This window comes from Gossypium hirsutum, chromosome D13, assembly GCF_007990345.1.
Source record: "Gossypium hirsutum isolate 1008001.06 chromosome D13, Gossypium_hirsutum_v2.1, whole genome shotgun sequence".
Taxonomy (NCBI): domain Eukaryota; kingdom Viridiplantae; phylum Streptophyta; class Magnoliopsida; order Malvales; family Malvaceae; genus Gossypium; species Gossypium hirsutum.
In genome coordinates, this window is record NC_053449.1 from 11450188 (window position 1) to 11477626 (window position 27439).

At 33.2% G+C, this 27439-nt stretch overlaps 2 protein-coding genes and 1 long non-coding RNA gene across 3 annotated transcripts; 1 reads left to right on the forward strand and 2 right to left on the reverse strand.

Annotated features, from left to right (window-relative positions):
• Window positions 1-775: 775 nt before the first annotated feature.
• Window positions 776-1192, reverse strand: LOC107919381 (secreted RxLR effector protein 161-like). Its single transcript, XM_016848853.1, has one exon. It carries the CDS (start codon window positions 1190-1192, stop codon window positions 776-778), a length of 417 nt encoding a protein of 138 aa, XP_016704342.1.
• A 6213-nt stretch (window positions 1193-7405) lies between these two features.
• On the reverse strand, window positions 7406-10216 carry LOC107919015 (uncharacterized). Its single transcript, XR_001690335.2, has 2 exons — window positions 9975-10216; window positions 7406-7953 (listed from the first exon to the last, which is right to left on the reverse strand). It is a non-coding gene; the product is annotated as an uncharacterized lncRNA (long non-coding RNA).
• A 1862-nt stretch (window positions 10217-12078) lies between these two features.
• On the forward strand, window positions 12079-14819 carry LOC107919666 (V-type proton ATPase subunit F). Its single transcript, XM_016849077.2, has 5 exons — window positions 12079-12179; window positions 12302-12379; window positions 12979-13060; window positions 13552-13634; window positions 14501-14819. The coding sequence occupies exons 2-5, from the start codon at window positions 12317-12319 to the stop codon at window positions 14663-14665; spliced, it is 393 nt and encodes a 130-aa protein (XP_016704566.1). The 5' UTR covers window positions 12079-12179; window positions 12302-12316; the 3' UTR covers window positions 14666-14819.
• Window positions 14820-27439: the final 12620 nt, after the last annotated feature.

Consider the following 27439-nt stretch of genomic DNA (forward strand, 5'->3'; position numbering starts at 1 on the left):
CATAAAATGGGAAAATAACATTTTCCCCTTTAGATTTTATACAATTATAAATTAGTAAATGGTCAAATTACACTTTGGCCTTCAAAATGATAAAATTTTAATTTAATCTTTCAAAAATTATAAATATAAAGCTAATATAAATATGAAATTATATTTTAGTTCTCACAAAAATATATAACTTAATTTTATCCCTAGAAAATATTTTTTTTGCTTCACCTCTACGAGTAACCAAAGGATCCCCTTCTTTCCCAAGTATTTACCTGTTAAGAAATAAAAAGACAGAAAACTCATATTTATTCAACAATTAATCAAGCCTTTATATAGGTTGAAGTACAACTGAAAATCACAAAAAAGTAGCAACTAAGCTGATACTAAATCCCTAGAAAATAGGAACTAATCAGATACTCCTAAACAACATTTGACTATATTCAATTTATTCAAAATAACATCTAACATGCTCTCCCTTAAACTGATATTGCTACTAATCAGTTTAAACAAGACATAAGGTGAAAACACTCTAAGCTGAGGCACCCATCGAACAAACACCAATGAGCTTCCTTAACTTCTGAAATGTTGCAATTTTGAGGGGATTTGTAAATAAGTCAGCAACTTGATCTTCACTTCTGTAGAAAACAAGATCAATCACACTATCTTTAGAAAGATCCTTCAAAAAATGATACTTCACATCTATATGCTTGCTCCTCTCATGTAGAACTGAATTTTTTGATAATTTAATGGCTGAATTATTGTCACAAAAGATTGTTGTTGCCTCTTGCTATACGAACTGAATTTGTCCAAGAATCTTCCTCAACCAGAGAGCTTGACAAGCACTTGATATAGCTACTACAAATTCGGCTTCTGTTGTTGAAAGAGTGACTATGGGTTGTTTCTTTGAAGACCATGAAATAGTTGTTGATCCAAGCATAAATACATAGCCTGAAGTACTTTTTCGATCTTCAATATCCCCTGCATAATCGCTATCTATGAAACCAAACAAATCTAAATTTTCTCCTTTCTTATAAAGTAGTCCGAAAGATGTAGTCCCTTTTAAATAGCGCAGAATACGCTTAGCAGCCTGAAGATGTTTTTCAGTGGGACTCTTCATGTATTTACTAATGAGACTAACACCATACATGATGTCTGGCCTTGTTGTCGTTAAGTACATCAGACTCTCCCCAATTTGCTTGTACATGGTGCAGTCTACTTTCTTTCCTTAGGCTCTTTGGTGAGCTTTAATCCAACTTCAGTTGGTGTGGTAACTGGATCACAATCCTTCAACTGAAACTTTTCTAAAATCTCTTGTACATATTTCTTTTGAAAAATAAAAGTACCAGCAGCAAATTGATGTACTTCAATGCCTAAGAAATAGTTCATCAAGCCGAGATCTGTCATCTCAAATTCATTCATCATGGATTGCTTAAATCTCCCCATCAAGGCACCATCATTCCCTGTGTAAATGAGATCGTCAACATACAAGCATATTAAAAGTAATTTTCCATCATAACCAGCCTTAATAAACAAACTATGTTCATAAGGACATCTGGTAAAACCTTCCTTCAAAAAATAAGCTTCAATTCTACTGTACCAAGTACGAGGAGCTTGTTGTAATCCATATAAAGCCTTCTTTAGTTTGTATACCTTATGCTCACAACCAGACTTCACATATCCAGAGGGTTGGTCGATAAATACCTGTTCATGAAGATCATCATGTAAAAAGGCAAATTTCACATCTAATTGATGAATCAGCCAAGATTTTTGAGTTGCTAATGCAATCACCAATCGAATCGTGTCAAGTCTTGCAACCGGCGCGAACACCTCTTTGTAGCCCACTCTAAATTCTTGCTTGTAGCCTTTTGCCACTAGGCGCGCTTTGTATTTGTCAACGCCGCCATCCTTGTTCAGTTTAGTCTTGTAGACCCATTTGACACCAATAGTGTTTTGGCATTTGGGAAGATTTGTTAATTCCCAAGTGTTATTTTTCTCAATTGCTTCAATTTCATTATTCATTGCTTCTTTCCACCTTTTATGCTTCACTGTCTCATCAAAAGTAATTGGATCACTATCCACGAACAAGGCAAAATGGATTAGTGGATCTTCACTTCGATCGTTTTCAGACACCTGATAATCTTGCATCCAAGCTGGCCTTTGTCGATGGCGATGAGGGCGTCTACCAGGTGTTGTAGCTGTTTCGGAATCAGGCTAATCCATCACCACTTCAATAGGATCAGTTTTGTTATTGATTAAATTCTGATCTTGGCGTATCTCTTCAATTTCTTCAAAATCAACCGCTATTGGTGTTGTACCCTGAACTTGATCATTCCAAGGCCAAAACTTTTTTTATCGAATACTACATCACGACTAATTATAATTTTCTTGGTTACAGGATCATAGATTTTTTAAGCTTTTGTTTGATCACTTACTCCAAGAAAAACACACTTTTCCCCATTGTCTTCAAGTTTTTCCTCTTTTGATCTGGAACATAGGCATATGCTATACACCCAAAAATTCTAAGGTAATCAATCGTTGGCCTCTGTCCATTCCAAGCTTTTTCAGGAGTCATATTCAAAACATCTAGTGTGGGGCTTCTGTTCAAGAGATGGATACTCTAATTTACTGACTCTGGCCAAAAATTCTTTGGAATTGCGCTTTTTCGCAGTAGACTAAGAACCATGTTGAGAATAGTTTGATTTTTCCTCTCGCATACACCATTTTGTTGTGGTGTATAGGCTGCTATAAGTTGCCTACGGATTTCATGCTTCATGCAAAAATCATTAAATTCAAGAGACATGTACTCACCTCCACGATCAGTACGAAGAACTTTGATAAGATTGCCACTCTCCCTTTCGACAAGACTCTTGAAATTCTTAAATGTTTCAAAAGCTTCAACCTTTTCTTTTAAGAAGTATACTCACACCTTTCGACTAAAATCATCAATGAATATGATCAGATATCGTTTACCTCCGTCTGAAACTGGTGTGATTGGATCGCAAAGATCTGAATGGACTAGCTCAAGTTGCTTCTTTGCTCTCCATGTTTTGCCTTGTGAAAATTGAGCTCGGTGTTGTTTGCTAACAAAATAATCTTCGCAAACTCCTAATGGAATTGTAATTGGAGGAAGCCCCTCCACCATCTTCTTTTGGTGTAGTGTCTGCAAGCCACCGAAATTAAGATACCCATATCTGAAATGCCAAATCCACACTTTCTCCTTTAATTTTGCTGTGTAGCAAGTATGAACAGGATCATGAAGAAAGAGAAGAAACATTCTGTTCGATGTCATATCAACTTGAACAAGAAAATTCTGCTGCTGATCATAAATCTTGCAAGCTCTACTTTTAAATATAATTTCATACCCCTTCTCAAGTAATTGGCCGTCACTCAAGAGGTTTGATTTCAATTCAGGAACATAAAAACATCGTTAATGATCTGTGTTTTACCCTTCGAAGAAACTTGGATAGTTCCTTTTCCTATGACTGTAAGGGTAGAGGCATCTCCAAACTTCACTTGGGTACGGTGGGATTCATCGATTGAAGAAAATGCCTTCTTGTTGCCACACATATGGTTGCTACTACCAGTGTCAAGGTACCATAAAGTTGGCGAAGATGCCTCTTTCTCTTGACATGCCATTAGGAGTATCTCTCATTCTTCTTTTTCTACAGCAAAATTCGTTGTCTCCACATGTCACCCGAGATTGGCTCTACACTCAGATTTGTAGTGCCCATACTTGTGACATCTAAAGCATTCAACTTTAGACTTGTCAATTGGCCTGAAACCTATTGAACGTCGTCCTCAGCCTCCACTTCTCGCATAATCAGAGGAAGAGCCTTCTATTTTCTAATCGTTGAAGTTGTTGCGTTGGTGGAATCCTCGTCCTCTCCCTCTACCATGTTCGTGGATTTTTGAATTAGTTGCTACCTTCAATGTTTGTTCCTCTTGGTCTTGGTGTTGGAGTTTCTTCTCATGAACCAATAACGAACCTTGCAGCTCATCAATTGAGAGTTCTTCAATGTCATTAGCTTCTTTTATGTCGTAGACAACATAATTGGATTTCGGCATCAAGGATCGAAGAATTTTTTCAACAATGGCGGTGTTCTCCGTCTTGTCTCCATGGATTCGTATCTTATTGACTATTGCCATCATTCTTGAAAAATAATTTGTGACTGACTCCCCTGAATTCATTCGTAGCATTTCGAATTCTGTACGAAGAACTTGTAGCTGCTACCTCCTTGCTTTTGTAGACCCTTGATACTTCCTCTCCATAGAATCCCAAATTTGTTTGGAAGTGTCCTTGCAAAGGATTGTCTCCATGATGGACCTGTATATTGCTTGAGACAGGTAGTTCTTTGCTTTAAGATCCTTCAGCTTTGCCGCTTCATGAGCTGGTCGTTGCACTGGTGTTAGAGTTGCTCCTTCCGGTTCAACAATGCCGGAAGAAACAACATCCCAATATTCTTTCGACCTTAGGAAGTTCTCCATCAACATGTTCCAATGATCGTAATGACCATCAAAGCGTGGGATTGTTGGTTGAACAAAATTATCTGTGGCCATTGCTACTGCTGCAAACTTGCTGTTTTAAACTCTCAACTTTTTACTTTCACTCACACTCACGGTTTTGCTAACCTGGCTCTTGATACCAATGTTAAGAAATAAGAAGACAGAAAACTCATATTTATTCAACAATTAATCAAGCCTTTATATAGGCTGAAGTACAACTGAAAATCACAAAAAGTAGCAACTAAGCTGATACTAAATCGCTAGAAAATAGGAACTAATCAGATACTCCTAAACAACATTTGACTATACTCAATTTATTCAAAATAACATCTAACATTACCTCTGTTACATAGCATCCTCTAGCTTCCTCCTCCCTTCTCCAACTTTGGCTCTTTGTCTATTATAGGTAATCCGACCTCTTTGTAACCACCACATTCTCCTATTTATTTCCTCCTTGTTGATTCTTAATATCAACAGTTTCTAATATTGAAACTAGCAAACTAGGACAATTCTTTACCATAAACACATGAGTAAACTACACTGCAGGTCACAACTATTGTTCATTTTCTTTTTTAGTCACCCAAGTAATTAAGATTATTATTTTTTGGTCCATTTTCTGCTAAATTTTGTACCGGAGGGTGACGTGACAGTTAAAAATTAGTATAATAACAAATTTAACCTTAAACTTTTACATATTATATGGATTTAATCATAATTTTAAAAAATTAACCCTCAAAATTTACAAATGGTCTAAATATAATCCTTAAAATTTCCACTTCCGCTTTCCCCACTAACACTACCATTGTTGCCTCCATCTCTACCTTCTCCTCCACCTTTCTCTAAAAAATGAACCGCTAGATTCACAAAAAGACGAATTGGATGAATTGATAGTTTCAGTAAAAATATATAAATGAACCAAAAAAAAAAAAAACAATAGGAAATAAGTGACAGAAGGAATAGTAATAACAATGACGTAGTGAGTAAGGAGGAAGAATTGGAAAGAAAAAAAACTGGGTACGGATTTCTTTTTCCTTTTGGTTTTGAAAATTTTAATTTATTTTCATTAATGGATTTTAGAAGTCTCTTAAAACTATAACTTTGGGTATCCATTCATTGGTTTTTCATTAAAAAAAAGTTGGGACATTTTAGTTTGCATGGAAGTGATAAAGTTGTGCTTTGCTTTTTACTTCCAAACTGTAATTCAATCAGGCAAATAAGTAGCTAATGTAGTTTTTGTTTGGTTAAAATGCAGTTTTGCTTGAAGCTTCCGCTATTGGCTTCATTGCCTACAGATTATGGAGGCTTGGATGTTCTAGTCGTATTGATTTTGAATCTAAATTCAGTCCAAGAAGGTAGCTAAATCGGCTTTTATTTCATACCCTTTTCTGCTTCAGGTTTTTAGTTTCTTTGCATGGTGACGGTGAGAGAAGTGAAAGAGGATCAAATTTAAGAGATTAATTTTTTAAAATTATAACTAAATGGTTATAATATGTAAAAGTTGAAGGTTAAATTTATTAGGGATAAATCTCAAAATTATACATTGACTTTGATTTAATGTGCAATTATATACATCAACTTTAATTTGGTGTAATCATACACATTTAAAGAAATAAATACATTAATTTACTTTTATATTGAATAAATATAATTATTTTTGTATACAATATATAAACATAAGATGACGTTATATCAATAATTGTGTTAATAATGGACAAGAATTAAATCAAATCAAAATTTCATGTATCTAATTACACATTAAATTATAGTTTTGGAATTTATCCAAATTTATTATTTTACTCATCTTTAACTACATGCAGATTAAAGAAAAAAAACAGTAATAGTTTGGTACGGGGTACCACAATTAATTAAAATGCATGCTAGGGTACGGGGTACATATGATGCAACTTTGTACCTTTGCCATCAAATTTATCACAATAAATATCCAAAAGAAGGAAATTATAGAAGACAAGTTCAGATTGCGCTTTGGGTATGGGTTTATGTTTCTTTTTCTTTTCTTTTTTTTTTTTACCTTAGATCCATCCCGTTTTATTATTTAGAAAATTATAAAAAATACAACAAAGATAAATTTATATTAATGTTATATATTATAATTAAATTTAAATAAAATATTTTTTTTCTAAATAATGAAAAAAACTATTCGAGCTCAATCCAAACTTAAAAGTTTTATTTGAAATTGGTTCTTAATTTGACTTAGTCCATCAACGTCTCTAATTATAAGATAAAAAGATAAAGATAGAGAACATGCGAGTGAGGCACTAGTGCAAGGAGGTAGTGGCCCTAACCCCTCTTAAACTTTTATAAATTTTAAATAATAAAATTACATCCTAAAATTTAAAGTTCAATATATAGTTTATTGTTTTTTTTAAACAAGTTTATTGTTCAGTCCTTAAATAGTTGTTAAATTTTATATTTAATACAATAATAAAATATTTATAGTTCAAATTTAGCCTTTTTTTTTTCACTTTCACCTCTAATAATAATAATAATACTGGGTAGGCAGGACTCAGCAAGGTCCAATAACATTTGTTAAAAGTTAAAAAAGGAGTTGGCTGCTGGGCCTAAAAATCTGACGGCCCATTTCTTACCGCTTTAATCACTTTAATTGTATTAAAAAAGTTTGATTTTTTCCCTCATAGTTCACATTAATTACAAAAACTCGTAATTTGGATTATACTATATTATCACGAGAAAAGATTGTATAAAATTGATATTACACGTCATCCTTATTGCAAATCAGATTTTTAGCATTTTTAATTAGATTTAAATTTTTCTGGAGTAAAAAAATTGAAAATCAAGAAAAAAAAAATTGATTTGCTATGCTCCTATTGAGGAGGCGTGAAATTAGAGTTTCATACAATCCTTTCTCTATTATTACTTTAAAATTAAAAATATATAATTTTTAGATGATGATTAATCATTAAACTTTTTCTTGAAAATACATGCAGTTATTATAAAAATTGAGACAACTAAAAGAGAAATGGAGAATCAAAAACCCAAGTCAACAAAATTACCCTATACACCCCTTTCTAGTTCCCTCTACTTTAATGGCAGTAGTAGAAGTATCATTATCTAAAACACATAAAAGACAATTCGGAACTTCATCATGAATGAACTAGTTTGCAAGCCAAATGATGAGTTGCCTTACTAGTATTTCTTTGTGCCCACTGAAAAGCAAAAATGTTAAAACTCCTCTTTCAACAATAGACAACCTTTTAAAATCAACCCAAACTCAGTTCGATCCGACAACTATATTGTCTATTCTTGAATCTTTGAGCTTGGATAACGCCTCTCTTCTTCGACCACATGCGGCTCCAAGAAAGTGTTAGCATACCCAGTGACCCCTCTCATAAAAGAGCCAGTATCATCGCATAATAAAGCAACAAAACCATTGCACTTCATCCACCCAGCTCCAATGCTGTCCAAGAGTAGTATATGTGGATTCTATAATAATACCAAGGCTCAATTTCATCAAGATCCAAAAACAATCTTTCAGACATAAGGATACTTCATCAAGTATATGTGGTAGAATATACCACCCGCTTCTATGTAAGAGCAGAATATATATAACATGATTACATGCAACATTTATCGTCAGAGTAGCTAAATCAAAGTACCTTTCATCCTAGGCCTAAACAACATAAAGGAAAAACCCTTGGCAAATCCATGGTTTTTCACCCATCGCGAATTTCATTTATGTAACTTACCGGAGACAAAGGAACTTACAGAAATCATTATTCTCTCATTTCTCACATACTTCCAACATCCCTTCAACTCCGAATACAAATTCTTAGCAGTAAAGAATAATATTCAAATGCTTAACATAGCTGCGGATAATTCACACGAGCCAGACTATTTCGAACAACTTACTTTAGTCATATCAGTTGCTCGTAGAAATGTTATAATTTAATATGTATAAATATGAAATAGGACTTACTGTATTAAATGCTGGAAATATAACATGATGGGTTGCTCGGACATTATAATTAAGATTGATTCAACACTCATGTAAATACTGAAATTTTAACATCTATAGGCTGTTCCGGACAGCCATGAATAAGGTACACTAGACGTAGGTTATTTTGTCAATAATTCTTCCATGTACAAGCTGTTTCGGACAGCCATGAATAAGACGCATTAAATGCATAATACCTTGACAATAACTCCCCATACACAAACTATTTCAATCAGCATAAATCGGATAATTTGTGGCTTCAACATGCTGACTTTACCATAATTTTGTCTAAAATTTGCCCAGTCTTTAACATGGCACATCACTAAATTTAAATAGTTAATTTCACACTCATTATATCTACACTTGGACCTCATTAAACCTAAAAATTATCCTTAGCACAGTCTTTAACATGGCACATCACTAAATTTAAATAGTTGATTTCACACTCATTATATCTACATTTGGACCTCATTAAACCTAAAAATTATCCATGCCAAAACACATTTAATCTGTCCAAGAATCAGACAGTATAATGCAGCCATTAATAAAACCGAACTCTATTCAATTCATTCGAATTTGAACAACATAAGACATACTAGACTCTTGTATAAATGCTGGAAAACTTTGTCCTTACCAAGCTGTTTAAACGGCATAAACAAGGTAAAATCATGAGATTTAATCCGCCTTTTACTCATTAATTTTATTCAAAGTCGAACCGCATCCTTCATGTCCCAAAAATCATAAAATTCAACATGCAGTATCACAGACATATTGTCCAAAAATTCGAGCAGCAACATGGCAGAGAAAACCAAACCTTAACCACCTTTACATACAAGTAGGTAAAAAAAACACTCAATTTAGGACATTTAAGCAGCATGAATAACACAAATTGAACAGCTTATTAATGTCATTTAGGACAGCATCAATGTCGACATATCATATTCGGGCATCCAAAGAAAACTAGGAAACACATACAACCGAATAAGTGAAGGTTTAATTCATTGTACTCCACAGCCGAAAGTTGCATGTTAATTTAGCAATAATTAAAGCATGAAGTTTGAAGACAAAAACCTCAAGAACTTACCTCACTTAAACACATATAACAAATAAGTTTATGAACAAAATTTTTGCGGAACCATGCATGTCAATTTAGTCACTTAGCAAGCTTAAAAGAAATTTAAGGAGCTTACTACAACTACAACTTCCCAAGTCGGTTTCCTACAGCAGTTCAGATATGGCATTAAATTAGTAAATTTCCCTTTCATTAGAACAGCAACCACAACAGTGGCATGGAATCAAACAAAACAAGTTTTCTCTTCAATTTAAACAGCAACATAAGGCAATTAAATCACAATTTTTCCTCTTCAATCGGCAGTACAAACAGCGGCCATTTCACTATTCTTTAACTACCAAAACTTAGTTTAAATTACTCCTAAAGGCCGTGTAATACATGCAAAACTAACCATTAAATAAGCATGATAGTTTAGGCATACCTCCTTTGAAAACTTACCAAAACTCCTCCAAGTTGTCAACCGACTACCCGACTTGCTCCCTCCTATCTCCTTAGCGTCAGCTGCAAAAATGGCTCCTCACACGTTCGATTGCTAGGCAAAGAAAAGAAAGGATCTTGTTATTTTTTTATTCAAAATGAACGTTTTCTCATCTATTCCCCTTTCCCCCTGGTCATCTCCTCAACGGTCAAGGGAGAGAAGAAAAAAATATTAAACTTTCTCCTCCCTTAGCTGGCCACCAATGAAATTATATGCAAAAAGCCACTCACTCCCCTTTTCATAAATATCATCATTCCTCTCAAGCCATTACAATCTACTTGGTTCCCAACTAGTTCCCTTAAGCCTTGACCGGCCATTTTAAGCAAATAGGCCCCATTCCATTTTCCACCCCTACCAATAAATTAAATTAGAGTATCCCCCCGATTATAAATTTTCCCAACGGTCAAAGATATATTATTATAGTTTTCATTGAATTTTTATGACGAACACTAAATTGAAAAGAATTTAAAAGTACGTAAATTCTATTTTAAAATGTAAAAATAAGTTGATTCTGTTATATTTACTCATATAGACAAGATATGAGCTAGTAGAATATACATGACATGCCATTAAGAAACAATTAGCGTGTTTTTTTTGTTCTATTGATGCACTTCAATGTCACTTTGTTCTGATAAAGCACTTTGATGCCATTCTATTCTATTATTGCACTTCATTGCTATTCTTTTCTATTTATGCACTTTGATGCATCTCTATATTAATTTCCATGTTTGATGCATGTTCTCTTAAGTCTACATTGGGCATTTGTTAAAATCAAGACAAAATAAAGCTATGGTTAACATAATAAGTTAGAATAACATTTGTATTTTGCTTACATTTATTTAATGAAAAGGTGAGTTTAATTCTCATTATACTTATTAAGCTTTCACGAGCTTATCTCGTTATTTTTAATGCGTAGGTAAAGATATGAAGTGAAGATTTATCGAGGATCAATCTCTTCACATCTCAAGAGCTTAGAGAAGAGTATGAAATCTCCTTTATTTTGATCTAAGTAAATGGCAATTACATAAGTGAAACATTAGAGCAAGTGAGTGTCTAGATGCTTTAATACTTGTGTTAAATGTGTTTTGGATCAAGGATATACGGTATTATATAGTTCATGAGTTTTGGTTATTGTTTGAATTGATTGAACCAATTTGGTCTGGTTTAGAAGTGATCAAGAATAGAAATTTTAGGTCTCCTGTCTAAAGTCTCGAGAGATAAAAACTTCAAAGCTAAAAATATAAGTAATTGAATCATGTCTTGAGACATAAAGGACTTCGTCTAGAGACAAAAAGCCCCTTTTGTCTCGAGACAGGACAATTTCAGAGCCAAATTTCTATAGTGTTAAAGTAATGTCTTGAGAAAATATTTTTTTGGTATTGAGACATACGAACCAACAACTGACAATTTTTATTTGTATGAAATGAGCCCCAAAACAAACTTTATATACAATTAATCCTTACTAATATTCTAATTATGTTCTCAAAAGTGTAATGAGACCTTAAATTCATTAAAGAAAAAGTCCAAATTATAAATATTTGATAATGTAAAGAATATTAAGTAATTAATCTAACATTCATTACTCGAATTTATTTGGGTAACAAGTGTTACATAGGTTCTCAAATTTATGGAGCGGAACTTATCTAAATACTAAATGTAGAAAAATCAAATATGAAATTAACAAATTACTTTTTTATTCACTAAAAAAGATACATAAAAGTAGGAAAACTCTCTTAATTAGTATAACTGATAAAGTATCAACAATCTTATAATCTATTTTTTTCAATTGGGGGACGGGGAATGGGTCAAGGAGAGTGAAAATTATTATATATATAAATTTTATATCTTAAAAAGAATTTTTTAGAAAAGGGGATTTTTTTTTTGTAAAAGTAATTAATTTTTAAAAAAAATTTAAATAACATATTTTATTTTAATTTGATGATTTTAGTATTTTTCTCAATTTAATTCATGGAACAAAATTCAATGAAAAATTTGATATATAATTCTTTTGACAATTTCTTAATTTTAATATGCAATAGTCTTGGGCTTTGGCGGATAATACGGCAAGCACGGTTACAATCTGGTAGAAACAATTTATACACTGCGAATTGCGAAGATATTCAAATTGAACGACGAAAGTAGGCGTAGGTGATCCTTGAGTAAAGGTAGATTTCTTTGTGTCGTCTTATTTGATCCAAAATAAATCAACAATAGAAGCGTAGATTTTAGGCCACTGTTCAAATGTACCTGCCTGTGATTCATATTTTTGGTTTTTGTGATTTGGTAGTGCAAAAGTTCATCAATGGCGAATACAGCTCATATTCCCACTAGCAACTCTGCTCTTATTGCTATGATCGCCGACGAGGTGGGTACAACTTTTGAAGTAGGCATAAATCAGTACGCACATGTCTAAACTTTTTGGTGTTTTTGTATCATTTTGTTGCATTGTCCATATGATTTTTCCAGTCACCCTTCTTGAATTTAGATCTTCAACGCTTGGATTTTTATGTCAATTAGATTCATGAAATTTAGATAAAGATTTACTTTATTTATTTTTAAAGAATGACTGAGTTAATTGCTATAGAATTTATCCAGAAAACAAGTAGAAAGTATTTTTATGAGTTAGATTAATGTTGCTTAGCGATTGAAAACTTCATTTTGCATGAAAGGTTCATACAGTTCAAATCTATATAATCATGAAAGGTAAAATCATGACCTTTTTATGAATTATTGCAATATATTTTGTTGGAAAAGTTTAATCATCACCATACATTTTTACCAAGTCCCCCCAAATTTATTCTTTTAGTCATTTACCGTCTTCTATATGTTATCAATAGATAATTGCAAGAATAAGGGGTTCTTATGACATGATTTGATGAACACTAATGCAAATGTTGTTTATATGGAAACTAAAACCATTACATTTTATTTAACCTGTTTGATATATAATTATTTTGGGGCTAGGACTCCGTGGTTGGATTTCTACTTGCTGGAGTGGGTAATGTTGACTTGCGGAGAAAGACAAATTATCTTATTGTGGACTCAAGTAGGCTCTTAAACTTTCTATGTTTAATTAGTACCACTTCAAAAGTTTGATGTTTACGTATGCTCTTTGTCAATCTCGTCGCCATATTACTGTCTTTGAATCTCCTAATGTTATTTGAATGTAACAATATACGTTCACCTTGACTGTGCTTTATGTGATGCCTAGTTAAGGAGTGGAGAACATGTTATTATAATCAATATAGAAAATTGTTCTTTAGGAGTGTTTTAAGCTAAAAGTATGCCTTTTTAATGTAACCGTGTTTGTTATTACTATGTTTAAAAGTCATTCTACCTTCCGCAACTTTCTTTCTGGAGTGGAAAACCTATGTTTTCGTCTCTTTTCCTGTTGAAATGATAATTAGTCATGCATAAGTACAAAGATGGACAATATCTCAATAGGAAGATTCCTTATTTATCTTAAATCATTGGCATTGCCAATTGTCATCATCTTTATCTTTCATTTATGGATGCCTTTTGTTTTTTACCTTCTAGAAACCACTGATAAACAAATTGAAGATGCATTTAAAGAGTTCACAACAAGGACGGATATTGCTATCGTGCTGATTAGTCAATATGTAAGTTGTTTGCTTAATGTGCTATCATATAGAATCATTTATTTCTTGATGATTGTTAAGGTGTGTCATGAACAAAAAAGTTGCAACTGAGGAGAACTGTGAAATGCACAAATCTTATAATGTCTCTTGCTTCCATCATCATCATTAATTCAGACTCATACTGATCCTTAGAAGTCAATGTTGGCTGGTTATCACTGAAATGTGAATATAAATCACCTTCAGATCAAAGGCAAATATACTATATTCAATAATGAAGTACATTGTTCAAGTGATTTTATCTGTACAAACTTTTCATGGCTTTGCGTTTCCATGATATGATCATTAACAACCAAAGACACTACTAAACAATGATATTGGTTATGAGATTTGATCAAATATAAAACCCATCATTGCTTAAAATCCCTTTTTAAGGGAAGCACTTAAACATTGGGTGACAACTATAGGCCTATTTTATGCTTTCCTTATTATGTGGTTCTATGTGTAAAGTTTTTATTGATTATTCGTTGCTCAGTCGAAGCCAAGCATATGGACATAGTTTAGGGGTGAATGGAGGGGGTAGTTTTATAGTTTTGTGTGAACGTACATGAGATTCTAGTGTACCAAGGTGTTAAGATAGGTAAGAAGCGTTATCTCATCTTGCATGCTTTTATTGGCATTTTGATGAATTTCCCTTTACTTTGATAATTTCGTCAGTCTAATATTGGCATTAGATTAAGAAAAGCTCTTATGCTCTGAATATAAAACTTCATTCGTTTTCATCTATAATGATACAAATCCATACACAAGAATTTATATTTGAATTTCATTCTTAACTCAAGTCTTGTGGGCTAAATTAAGGAGCAAGGCTTTCACCCTTTTAATTGCAGGTCGCTAATATGATAAGATTTTTAGTGGATAGCTATAACAAGCCTATTCCTGCAATTTTGGAGATTCCATCCAAGAACCATCCTTATGATCCTGCACATGATTCTATTCTTTCACGAGTTAAACACCTCTTCAATGCAGATTCAGTGGCATCTACAAGGCATTAAATGCAGATACCCTTGAGATTTTCACTATCCAGTGATGTTTTAAAATTTTCCATTGATTATATTATGACTTAAATTTATTTATTTATTTCCTGTTTCCTATTTGGAGATATGTTTTAATGGCCTTTTAAGTTGAATAAATGATGTTTGAAGAGAATTTTTGAGCATTAAATGACCTTAAATAATAAATATTTATAAACTAAAATCGTCAGACCATCAGAAAATGGTAACACTAACACCTTTCTTTTTTATAGGAAGCTTTTAATAATGTGCAAAATGAGAAGCCAAGCTGGGTGGATGTCCTATTAAATTGTATGTTCAAAATCAGCTACTCTTATTGGCTAAATATTTTACACGACAAAACTTCCTCCAAGTTCAGGCCTGGAAAACCAGTTCCTAGATATGGAAAAGCATATTGAAAGGTCGCGGCATTTGTTTGCAGGGAATTGACATTCAAATTTGGGATGGCAAAAGCATTTCAATAGTAGACAATGGATTGTCCCTAATCCAGATTCCCGGACAAGTGCTACCAGGAATTCCAATGTCCAATTTATGATCGCAATACAACAATAATTGGAATTATAACGTAATCCAGATTCAATACGGCCAAAGTTGGATGGCGGAATTATCATCGAGAGCATTTTCCTTGTTCAAGCAGGGTGACAAATTCGTTTGGAAAGTTGGCCACTTTAGGGAATTCACGGTCAAAGAGGTGCAAAAGTGGATAATCAATAGCAATAGCTCCCCAAGTTCCATATTAAGGTATAAATGGTTGGTTCTATGGCGTATCAAACTACCTCTCAAGATCCTAGTTTTTATATGAAAAATTTACAACAATGGGCTGTCGGTTCGGGTCGAAATTTAGAAGCATCCCTACATTTGGTCTCTGTTGCCCTCTTTGCTATAAAGTGGATGAAACCCTTAATCATCTTTCTCACAATTGCACATTTGCAGCAGTATGGTTTGGTTCCAATCAAGGAGTTCATGTTGATCATTTACAAGTTTAGGATATCCATGAATGGACTGCCAGTTGGTTAGAAGAACTACAAATCGGCAGGTACAACCGTCACTTTACATACAGGAAATTTATTGTTACGCTTTAGCAAATCTGGAAGCATAGGAATTTTGTTTGCTTCTCAAATAAGATGCAACCCCTCTACAAACTATGCATGCTATCTCGACGTACTGCGAGTACCTATACTCAGTCTCTTTGCCACAAAGGAATCACGATCTCAACGTAGGGACAACTAGGGCTTCGCATATATGACTTGTCTACCAATTACAAAAGGGTTCGCACATTATTTGCTAAGGGTTCGCATAACTATTCTTCTAGGGTTCGCTTAATTGATCTCATGAGGTTCGCATGATTATTTCATTAAAAGTTTACATTCATAAGGGTTTTAAGACTTTCAAACAGTGATAGCCTTGCGAGCAGGGTTTACATACATAATAGTTTCCTTTATAAGCGTAAGTTTTGCGATCAACCAATCTGTGTAAAGATACTGTGAACACAATTCGCAAGGTTTCTCCTATGTCGTTTACCATAAAATATTAAGGGCTCGTTGGAAGCAGTTCGCCAACTGATGGGGTTCGCACTCTATCACTTTGCAGTAACTTTTGGCGAACTTTATAAGTTAGCCAAATTGTTTTATTGCATGCTATTGCTTATGGTGAATACTAGGTTTATCAATTTAATTACTTAAATATGAACTTGTAATTTAAGAAAACATCAAATCAGACTTGGTTTATACTCATGTACTTAAAACTTAGATGATTATAATATATATATGTTCACAAATAAAAACATAAGGTAAGACATAAGAAAACATAAAATAACTAAGTCCTATGATAATCAGTGAAGTCATCAGAAAGATATCAAATATATCTCCAAGCCCAAGCAGAATGTCCCACATTTCCTCTAAACCAGGGTTCGCTTATATCACCTTGTCAGTAATTATGCTTCCTGGATCACTCACCTCACCGTTGCTTACCATGCGATCTAACTATTTATAGTATTTAGAAAGGAGCTTTTGTGAACCCAGTGAATATACAATAAAAAATAACCACAAAGCATGCACAAAACTTTGGTTAAACAGATACTTTGGTAAAATCACTAAGGACTAGAGATGTTCATAGGCCGGGTCGGGATGGGTTCGGGCCGGGCCCAGAAAAAAATTTCGGCCCGCGACCTAGGCCCAGCCTTGCCCGAAATATGGACCTGAAATTTTGTCCAAGCTCGGCCCGGGAAAAAATTCCTAAACCCGAGCCCGGCTCGTCCTGGCCCATTTTTTTAATCAACACCAAAAATTTATTTTAAAAATAAAAAAATAAAAAAGTATTTTAAAAATATTTTAAAATAAAAAAATAAAAAAATATATTTATTATATTCGGGCTGGGCTGGACTCGGGCCAAAAAAGTGGTGCCCGAGGCCCGGCCCGTTTTCTAAATGGGCCTTTTTTTTAATCCAAACCCATATTTCGGGCCTATATTTTTACCCGAACCCCCGCCCGGCCCATGGACATCTCTACTAAGGACTGTGAACTGGGTTCGCCATACTTACGCGAAACTTGATTCGCAAATACTTACACTGTTAGATAGTTTTAAAACTTGAAAAACATATTATTTCAGAAAACATAATCTTGTTCACATGTTCATTACTATTGGATAAACGAATCTCCTCATAACGCCTTAGAATGACTCAATGAGTCTTAACATGTCCCATAAGTTTAACATAAAGCTAAACACTCTCTAACACACTAACATGTCTGATTGAATGAAGTTTAGCTTGACATTCCCTTATCTCTCCAACCTGTCTCAGGGCCTCAATGCCCAAAACATAAAATATATAAGTGAGTACTCACAATCCTATGGCATGCCATTATATCCAACGATCCTAAAAAAATTATAGTGTCAAAACATATACTTAAAACATAGAGATCTCAAGTCATGAGGAGCTCGTAAAACATATAGAGCTCAATGTTCATAGAGCTAGCATGTTACTATTCATAAAACCTCATTTTTAAACATAATCACAAATCAGAGTTATAGAGAAGGCTTACTCTTGGAACTTAGGTTAAAACCCTATGCTCTTGATTAACATTATGGTTCGCACATACAAGTGGCGATCCTTGAACACTCACCAATTGTTGTAAACTTTAGACAAGCTTCGCTTTTACCTTGTCCTTACTTGTAGACGATTCTGCTGGGTTCGCAATTGACAAACATACACAAGTCACTATCAAACAAAGCATATAAAAACTCTTACCTAATCACAAGTGAACCTAGGTTCACACATGCCAATCGTTTGGGAAACCTATTTTCCTTTGCTTGATAACTTTATTTGATTACTTGTAATCATAACATAGAAACAGAGTCTTACCTTAGATCCTAAGAACTAAGTTCTGGGTTCTTAGAACTTAATAATAGAATAATCGATGATAAATTTGAGAGAATATTGTTGCATAACAAAATATGATATTTCTAATGAAAAAGGCTTAATTTATAGTCATTAATTGTTTTAATGTTCTTAGGACACCTGAGTTGTAGTAGAAGTAGGAAGAAGTTACGTGCATGAATGGTGTTGTAATATAAGTTGACTTGTTATTTCAAGTATAAATTTTATTAACTACTCCTACTTATGACTCTCAGCCTAAAACAGTGATTGTAGCTTGTTAGGCCCACTAGCGAACACCTCCTCGCCAAGTCCACTAGCAATCCTTTCTTTGTCAAGCCTACTGGCGATCACAATTCACTAAATCCACTGAAAAATACCGGCTCACTAGCCCAATTGGCGAACACTAGCTCGTAAGACCTATTGGCATACTTCAACTCACCAGACCTGCTGGCGTATACTAGCTTGCCAAATCTGTTGGTGACCATCTACTTGCCAAAATCAAGCCTTTTCTTTTACCCAATTTCAACAAGTACTAACATGCCAAATGAACCTATGAGCAATGTACCAAAACATGCCAAAATATGCATAATAAGATCATTTCAATATACCATAAGTCCATTCAACCAATATGCCATTTAGGCACCTCAATCACAACCAAGTTTTCATACTTTCTTTTGCATCAAAATGATCATATTTCATCTAAACAACCTTAACTAATTTCCATATCAACACATAACCTAAATTGACCACATTTCAACCATGCCAACACATGCCACTTTGGCCATTTAACCCATGCATTAATTTGAAAATAAAAACACTAACCATCATGACATCAAATGCCAAAAACACACCAACCAAAATACCACATTTACAAGCCAAACATAACAACATATCATCAAACACAATTTACCTATACATGTTATTATAACCTTGATCAAGATATCAAATCTACCGATATAATCGCTGGATAGTATGATAGATCTCCGACGAGCTTTTAACCCGATCGAGCTTCCGATAATCTATAAAGTAAAGGAAAATAACTACGTAAGTAATGAATGCTTAGTAAGCTCGTATAAACTTTAAACATAACATTCCATTTCAACAATGAACTTTATAGATTAAATATAAACCTATACCAACGCCTCAAGATTTATCAACTACATAACCATCAACTCGTAAATGAGTAAGTCTATCAACATCATATATATATTTTTCATTCCTAACGTCATAAGATTTTAAAAATCATTATACACCATCATTGACTTTTTCATAAAACTATGAATTACTTCCTTTACTTACTTTCCATTTCATTTACTAAGCATAAACTTAAATAACAACATCAATTCACTAGTTAGTATATTTATTCACCTCATAGGTAAGTTCATCCATAACATACATAATTTCTCATATATATAAATACTCCATTCAACTCATCAATCCCTTTTTCATCATATCACATTTTAATAATGAACTTACCATTTCATTACCTTTTCTTACCCATTTCATTTGTATAATACCAGACATAAGCATAAACATCAATCATAATCTCAAGCTTGACATAAGCCTAATCATCATCATCAATACACAAGTTAATGCATTTATGTATATAACTCATTTGGGGTCAATCACATGATAAACCATTTTATAAGAAAATACACCTTTGAATCTTACCACCTTTTCATGAACACAAGCATATTTCCATTTGGCCACTTACCATTTCAATGTATATCATTAATATTAAACATGACATAATGCAATCATAAGCTTAGAACAAACCTAAGCATCATTCACAATCTCAACTGATAAATTTATTTATATTCAGATCAATATTCAATAAATAACAAATCTTTCAAATTCATTAAACAGATTATCTTACCAAAATTTTCCATTCGAAGAACGACTTATAGATAAGAGTACATCGTCAGTCCACCCAAAACACACTAGAAACTCACATGAGCCAATCCTTCCAGCACACCAATGCTCAGAAGAGCTAATCCAACCAACACACCAATGCTTATAAGAGCTAATCCAACCATCACACCAGTGCTCATAAGAGCTAATCCAACCATCACACAGTGCTCATAAGAGCTAGTCCAACCAACACACCAAACGGAGAGTATAACACAAGAGTTCGCAACAAATGTTAAACCTCGAATTGCTCAGGTAACATGAATGTACATCACTCCACAATAGTCTAAACTCCAATCCCTCTTAACACACCAAATTATGTCTGTACTCTATCCCGCGTTCAAATCAAACCGAGCATCAATTCAATATTAAAATCTCAAATTACCATTAATTATCAACAATTAAAAATAAATATACAAGTCGTACCATGTTAATCTACTCAAAAATTCATATTGATGTTAAATTCTAACCGTACGAACTTACCTGACTAAATTGCAGAAATGTCAAAGTATAGGGGCATTTTGGTAATTTTCTATTCTCCTCGATTTTTCCACCCCATCTTGATCTAAATTAATAATTTCATTCAATATATTAATTTAGATAGTAAAAAAAATATTTTATAAAAATTAGTCATTTTTGAAATTTTTACAAAATTACCACTAAAGTTTTACTTTTATTCAATTTAGTCCCTGAGCTTAAAACATGCAATTTAACCATTTTTACCCAAAATTGAGCCTAGAAAAATACTTATGGCGTCCAATATAGCCCATTATTGCAACAATTTCACATCAAATCCTTATATTTTTACTATTTTAACAATTTAGTCCCTAATCGACAAATTCCTCGAAAGTCACTTCATAAAATACTTTTAAATAACAAATAATATCTCAAATTCATCATTTAACATATAAAAACACAATATTCATCAATGGAATCATTCAAAATCTTTAACAATTTCAAAATCGAAGGTATAGGCTAGCTGGACCTAGTTGCAACGATCTTATAAACATAAAAATTATTAAAAACGGGGCTAGATCGAACTTACATGCATCATCCAAAGCATGGCCGAAGCTTGAAGGTATAACCATGGTTGCTTTATTCTTTCCATTTGTGAAGAAGACAGGAAAACGATGATATAACATTTTGCTTTTTTTATTTAATTTAATTATCAAATAACCATTTTGTCCATTTAATAATCATCAAAATTTCATGCTTTTAGTTGCCCAAAACTGTCCACTACATTCTTAAATGATATAATTATCATTTAAGTCTCTTTTCCTTTATTCAATTAACCATTTAATCACTCAAATCAAATAGTGATCAAATTTTACATCTTTTACGATTTAGTCCTCTTTAAGTAGTTAACTATCGAAACATTAAAAAATTTCAATGAAAATTTAATACCACTTTAATGACACTCCATAAATATTTATAAAAATATTTACGGCTCGATTTATAGAAACGAGGTCCTGATACCTCATTTTGTAAAACCACTTGACCTTAGGGTCTTACTACTTGAACTTAATTAATCATTCGAATAGCCTAAATTGTCATATCAAAAATATTTTTAAAACCATAATCGACTCGCAAATTTTAAATAATAATATATACAAACTTCCTCGTCAAATTTGGTGGGCACGAAACCACTATTTTCGACACCACTAAAAAACAACCTGTTACATGTTATTTAGAGATACATCATGCGGTAAGAGGCACCAATGCAAATGAGGAAGAAAGGTCTGATAATGATGTTCATTCTCACCACGATGGTGAAGAAAATAGTGAACCTGATCAAGGTGAAGTCTTAGATGATATCGACGATGAAGGCATAAAGGAGGGTGAAAATCTACAACCCCTTTCAGTCGGTCACTTGATTCATGGGATTATTATACGAAATGACCCTGGGGTAGACACGTTGGGTTAACCCTGATGCAGCACATGCACCTAAGTTCCCCAAGTACGAAGATATATTACCTGCTCATCGGTTGATGGAATCTTTGGAAACAAAAGATTTGTTCGTAGGGCAATGATTCCCAAGTAAGTAGGACTACTTACATGCCATCAAGCGGTACAACATGAAGGTGTTGGTGGACTACAAAGTCATCAAGTCTACACCAACATTATATTTTGGACAATGTTGAAGGTTTGAGGAGGGTTGCCATTGGCAGATTTGAGCTGCATTGGGGTAGAGGAGTGGTGCATTCGGAAACTTGAAAAGCCTCATACATGCACGTCCATACGTATGACACAAAACCATTGCAAACTAGATGCAAGAAAAAACTGCAACTGCATCATGTCGGTGGTGAATGACATGCCCGTAATTCCTGTATAGATCATCATTGCTAAAATGCAAGCCCGGTTCTAGTACCGATTTTCGTACAACAAAGCATGATGGGAGAAATAGATGGTGATGGAGTAATTGTACGGTGACTAGGATGTGTCGTACAACGAACTTCAATGATGGATAGTAGCGATGTAGTAGTACATGCCAGGTACAATCTTGGAGTAGCACATAGCCTGGACGGCCAACATCAACAAGGAAGAAGAGTTTTCCGTCGAATGTTTTGGACATTCGATCCATACGTTCGAGCCTTTGCACACTGCAAGCCACTTGTGCAAGTTGATGATACCTAGTTATACGGGAAATATACCCAGATAATCCTTACTGCGGTTGCACAAGACAAGAATTAAAACGTCTTACCGATTGCGTTTGGGATCGTGAAAAAGAAGAACATGGAATCGTGAGAATTTTTCTTAACAAATTTGCAGCGTGATGATGTTAGAGAAGGCAACATTTTTATTATCTCTAACAGATCAAAAGGGTTGATTGTTACAATTTGATGATCTGGGGTTCCGTGGAGATCGGTTTACTGCATCCGCCACATCACGATTAATTTTCATCGAGAGTTCAAGAATGCAGAATGACGCAAAGATTTGGTAAATTGGGTAAATTCCTGAATCACAATATTATTTAAATATCTTGAATACATTTGGGGTATATAATGAAAACGTAACATGAATATTAATACATACGTAGGGTACGTATAATATCACATTTTCTAGTGGTGTTGGAAATAGTGGTTTTGGTGCCACAATTCCGACATGTCAGTCCATAAATATTGATTATTTAATATTTATGAAGTCATTAGTGTTTATTAACGTTTGGTTAAAAAAATTTTAATGTTTAAATAATCAATTATAAAAAAATGGGCTAAATCGTAAAGTTTGCTAAAGTCAACTGTTGATGGTTAATTAAGTTAATTAAGTACAAAGCATAAAATAATGGATTTATAAGGCAATTTAGCCACATTTTTGTTAATGGTCATTTGACATTTAGTTATGTTATTAAATATATGTTTATTTTAAATAAAAATAAAATGATTAAAATAATAAAACAAAAGTTAATGTGGAGGAATCATCTTTATTCTTTTGTTTCTTCACTGAAAATTGAAAGAAGAAACTCCATTAAAGGAGCTTAAAATTTAGCTACACCAAAGCTTGTGCATATCAATAACAAGTAGATAACTAAGGAAAAGGGAAAGTTGCTGAGTAGTCCTTGAACTTTCACTATCTTTGCAGTTTAGCCTTGTAAGTTCGTACAATTTAGTTTCAGATTAAATTAAATGTTATATTAACTATGAGTTGAGATTGTCGAATATTCTGACATAATTGAATTGAAATAAATTGATGAGAGTCGAGAAAATAATTGACTTGAACATTGTTATTCGATATTACATTGAGCCGATGAACATAGGATATGATACAATTGACAATTCACTAGGTTTTTAATGCGCACAATAAGGGTTTGATTGTGCTGAGATAATGATTATTTACTCGTTACTGTTCACTGAATATGCCAAAGTCCAACATTTTTTGCGGACTATCATGTTATATTTATAGTGATTCTGGTGTGTTACTGAGAGCAAATGTAAAGCCTTCGGGCATGTAACTTATTTCCAAGGTGTGTTTCGGAGAGATGTTAGCCTACAGGTGTAACGAGAAATATGTTCAAGTGTACATAATTGTTTAAGTAATAAGTAAGTAAAATGAGTTATCGTCTCCACAGGGACTGTATAAGCTTAATCAATTAATTGCAAAATTATAAATTCATAATTTGATGTAAAAACTCAATAATTTGGATGGTACTGATTAAACTAAGTAAAATTAATTAGATGCAAAGATTGATCCGTATGCAATTCTAATCTAGATGCATTTTACCTAAATGTATGAATGAATGGATTTAGCAACAAAAACAATCAACATTAAATGGGCTAGGATAATTATATTAATCAATTCAACTTACTTTATAATGCTTAACAATGTTCGAAATTACTTCCACGGCAACTCAATCTTTCATGGGTATGGAAACCAAATTAAGTCATTTTAGAGTCTTTTACTTAGTTAAATATGCATTTTACTAATCATATTAACTAAGAGTTTCTTAGCATTTATGTAAGGTCACAGGGACATTTACGTTTGCAACAGTTTAATTATATAAACCTAAAAACTATGCAAGGCAATAGAGCTAACTAAAGATATTACGAACCTCAACTTAGTCGGGTTTAAGGATCTAAATTGAGAATTTTACTTTTCAATTATGTGTCTACTAGTTGTCGTCTGGTTAGGATCACTCAGCTAATATGAATGCATCCAATCACGTATGGATGAAATGTATCATGATATTAATTGAAAACATGATTGTTTGAGGCCTAAACATGTTAAACATGAATAAAATAAATCTTATTGAATTAACATAACCATCCTATAAAATAGGATTTAAAATATCATCGTTATGTCAAAAACAATAAAATCAAAGCAAGCATGATTAAAATAAATGACAAGAGGAAAGAGTAAACTCTAATAAGTTCAGTAGCCTTTCGGATCTATTCTAACTGATTCAATTTAGCACCCTTTTGGATCTATTCTGACTGATGCGCTCCTTCGTTTTGCTCGATGCTTCTTTTGCTAAGGAGTTCCTAAGGTGTTCGGCCAAAGAATGCTTTTGACACACTTTTGTGGCTAAAGGATGGAAAGGAGATGGACGACTATGCAATGAAAGGAAAAGAGAAATAAAATGTGGAGAAAATGCTAAAGAGAGAAGAGAAATGAGTTGTGAGGAATGATGGATTAAGGGATTGGTGCATGGTATTTATAGGTGATGGTAAGAGGTAAAGTTAGCTAAAAATAACATTTGAATTCCTTCTTTTTCTACCACACATGGCTGACCATATTTCAAGGAGAAGGGAATGACTGAGTCTCCTCAATTTGAATTCAAACCAAGACTATTAATAGCCATATGGTGGACAATTTCAACAACAAAGTAGTTGGGCTGTTTTTTATTATTTTCCAACTATAATAACCTTCAATTAAATACCTTAAAGCTTACTTTTGGGCTGCCATCTACTTGTTTCAAAACTGGGCTTCAGTTTCCCCTTGTTGGACAATTTCTCAATCTAATAACTTAACAGACATATCCATCTTTTAGCACTTCTTTTATTGGGTCAAATTATCAACCTCATGACCCAAATTGTAAGGTCTTGTTGTCCATATGAATTAATTTCTGCATGTTCATGTTTAATTCACATTAATTACATCTTCAATGGTCTTCCTACATAGTGAAAAATCACATATTAATAATTTAACATGAAATAATATAAAATATATGCAAAAATCATTTAATTAAGCATAATTTCACATAATTTATAAATTCATGCCCCATATTACTAATTAAGTAAAATTCACTTATTTTAATAACAATTACTCAAGATAAACATAATTATTAAGTAAAAAGGTGGTAAAAATACATGGAAAAACCCTATATAATTTCGAGTTTACAATTGGCTAGGCACTTCGTGCTCAGGTGTGTTTTCAGTTGGACAAGCTCGTTTGAGTGTTCTGGTTGGTTAACTGCGTATTTGAATCTGTTATATCATTCATTGTGTAAATTTTAAATGGTTATATGATTTCTTGATTGGTTAACTTGAGTTGATATTGAATGATCTAGTATTATTAAATAAACTATTCATTATGTGTATTGCTAATAAGACTCACCTGTTGAGTTGTTGTGATTGATAGGATCATAGTTTATAAATTGTTATTGTGTGATATATATATTTTATGGTAAATTTATCATTTTAACCGTTGAACTTATTAAGCTCTAGTAAAACTTACTCGTGTTATTTGTTCTAAAATTTCTTTGTAGATTACATTTTGCGGAAATCGAGCGATCGGATCAACTCGAAAAATTACACTATCCATATATTTTTTGGTAGTTTTTGGATGTTTACTTTTGGGTTATATGGCATTTAATAGGTGTGTTTATATATGTTTGGATACTTACTTCATATGTTATATTTTAGCTTGATGTAAAGTTGTTTGCTTATATATGTGCTTTTGTCTTTGGTATAAATATGTTACTTGTGAACTTGATCTTGGCTATTTAGCATAAGTCTCAAGGAAGTATTTGAAATATAGTATATTGGTTATGAATGGATTGAATGGTAATAGTAGATTTGGCATGAGATATTATAAGTGTTTGAAAACTTTGAGTGAAATTAAATTGGTATGAAATGTGAATTTGATTTGGTTATTGAATTGTGGTGTCAATGAAGGCACATTGGTTAGGCACTTAGGTTGACTGATTTGGTATGTTTTAAGTCTATTTGAATGTGTTTTGAAGGCTTGTAAATATGTAATTTTGGTTTGGTTTGGTAACAAAGAAATTGGTAGGATTTTGGCTTGTTTTAGAAGCACTTTAAGGTGCACATGGCATAGGATACAGGCTATCACACGGTTGTGTGCCAAACATGGCCTATCCACACGGCCATGTGTCTTCATGATTTTTAGGTGTAGGTTGGTCCACACGTGCACAGAGAGTTACACAACTTGGTGAAACGATCATGTGACCTCACTTTGAATACACACACGATCTGACATACGGCCGTGTGATGTTATTTCGAATATACACACGAGCGGGCACACAGGCTAAGACACAGTCGTGTAACCCATATTTTGAATTGTATACGGTTTGGCCACATAGCCATTTCCCTGAGCCACATGACATGGGCTTTGTCACACGGCCTGGCCACATGATCGTGTGACTCCTATTTTCAAAATTTTTAGATTTTTTAAAACTTTCTGTTTTGTTTCAAATTAGTCCCTGATTGATTCCAAACTATTTTTAGGGCTTCGAAAACTTGTTTTAAGGTTTGTAAATATGATTATGCTATGATTGAAATATAGATTTGAATCTTGATATTTAATTTAATAAATTAATGATATAATGATGTAAATTGTTTTGTTTTATCCTGTAGTACTCTATAACCTTAATCTGGCGAGGGAGACAAGTTAGGGGTGTTACATTTAGTGGTATTATAGCTACGTTTTACTCAATTCTCGAACTGAATGTAGTATGTTAAAGTCTAGAAATTACATGCCATATAAACTTGTGATAGTATGATATTGATTGATCCGAT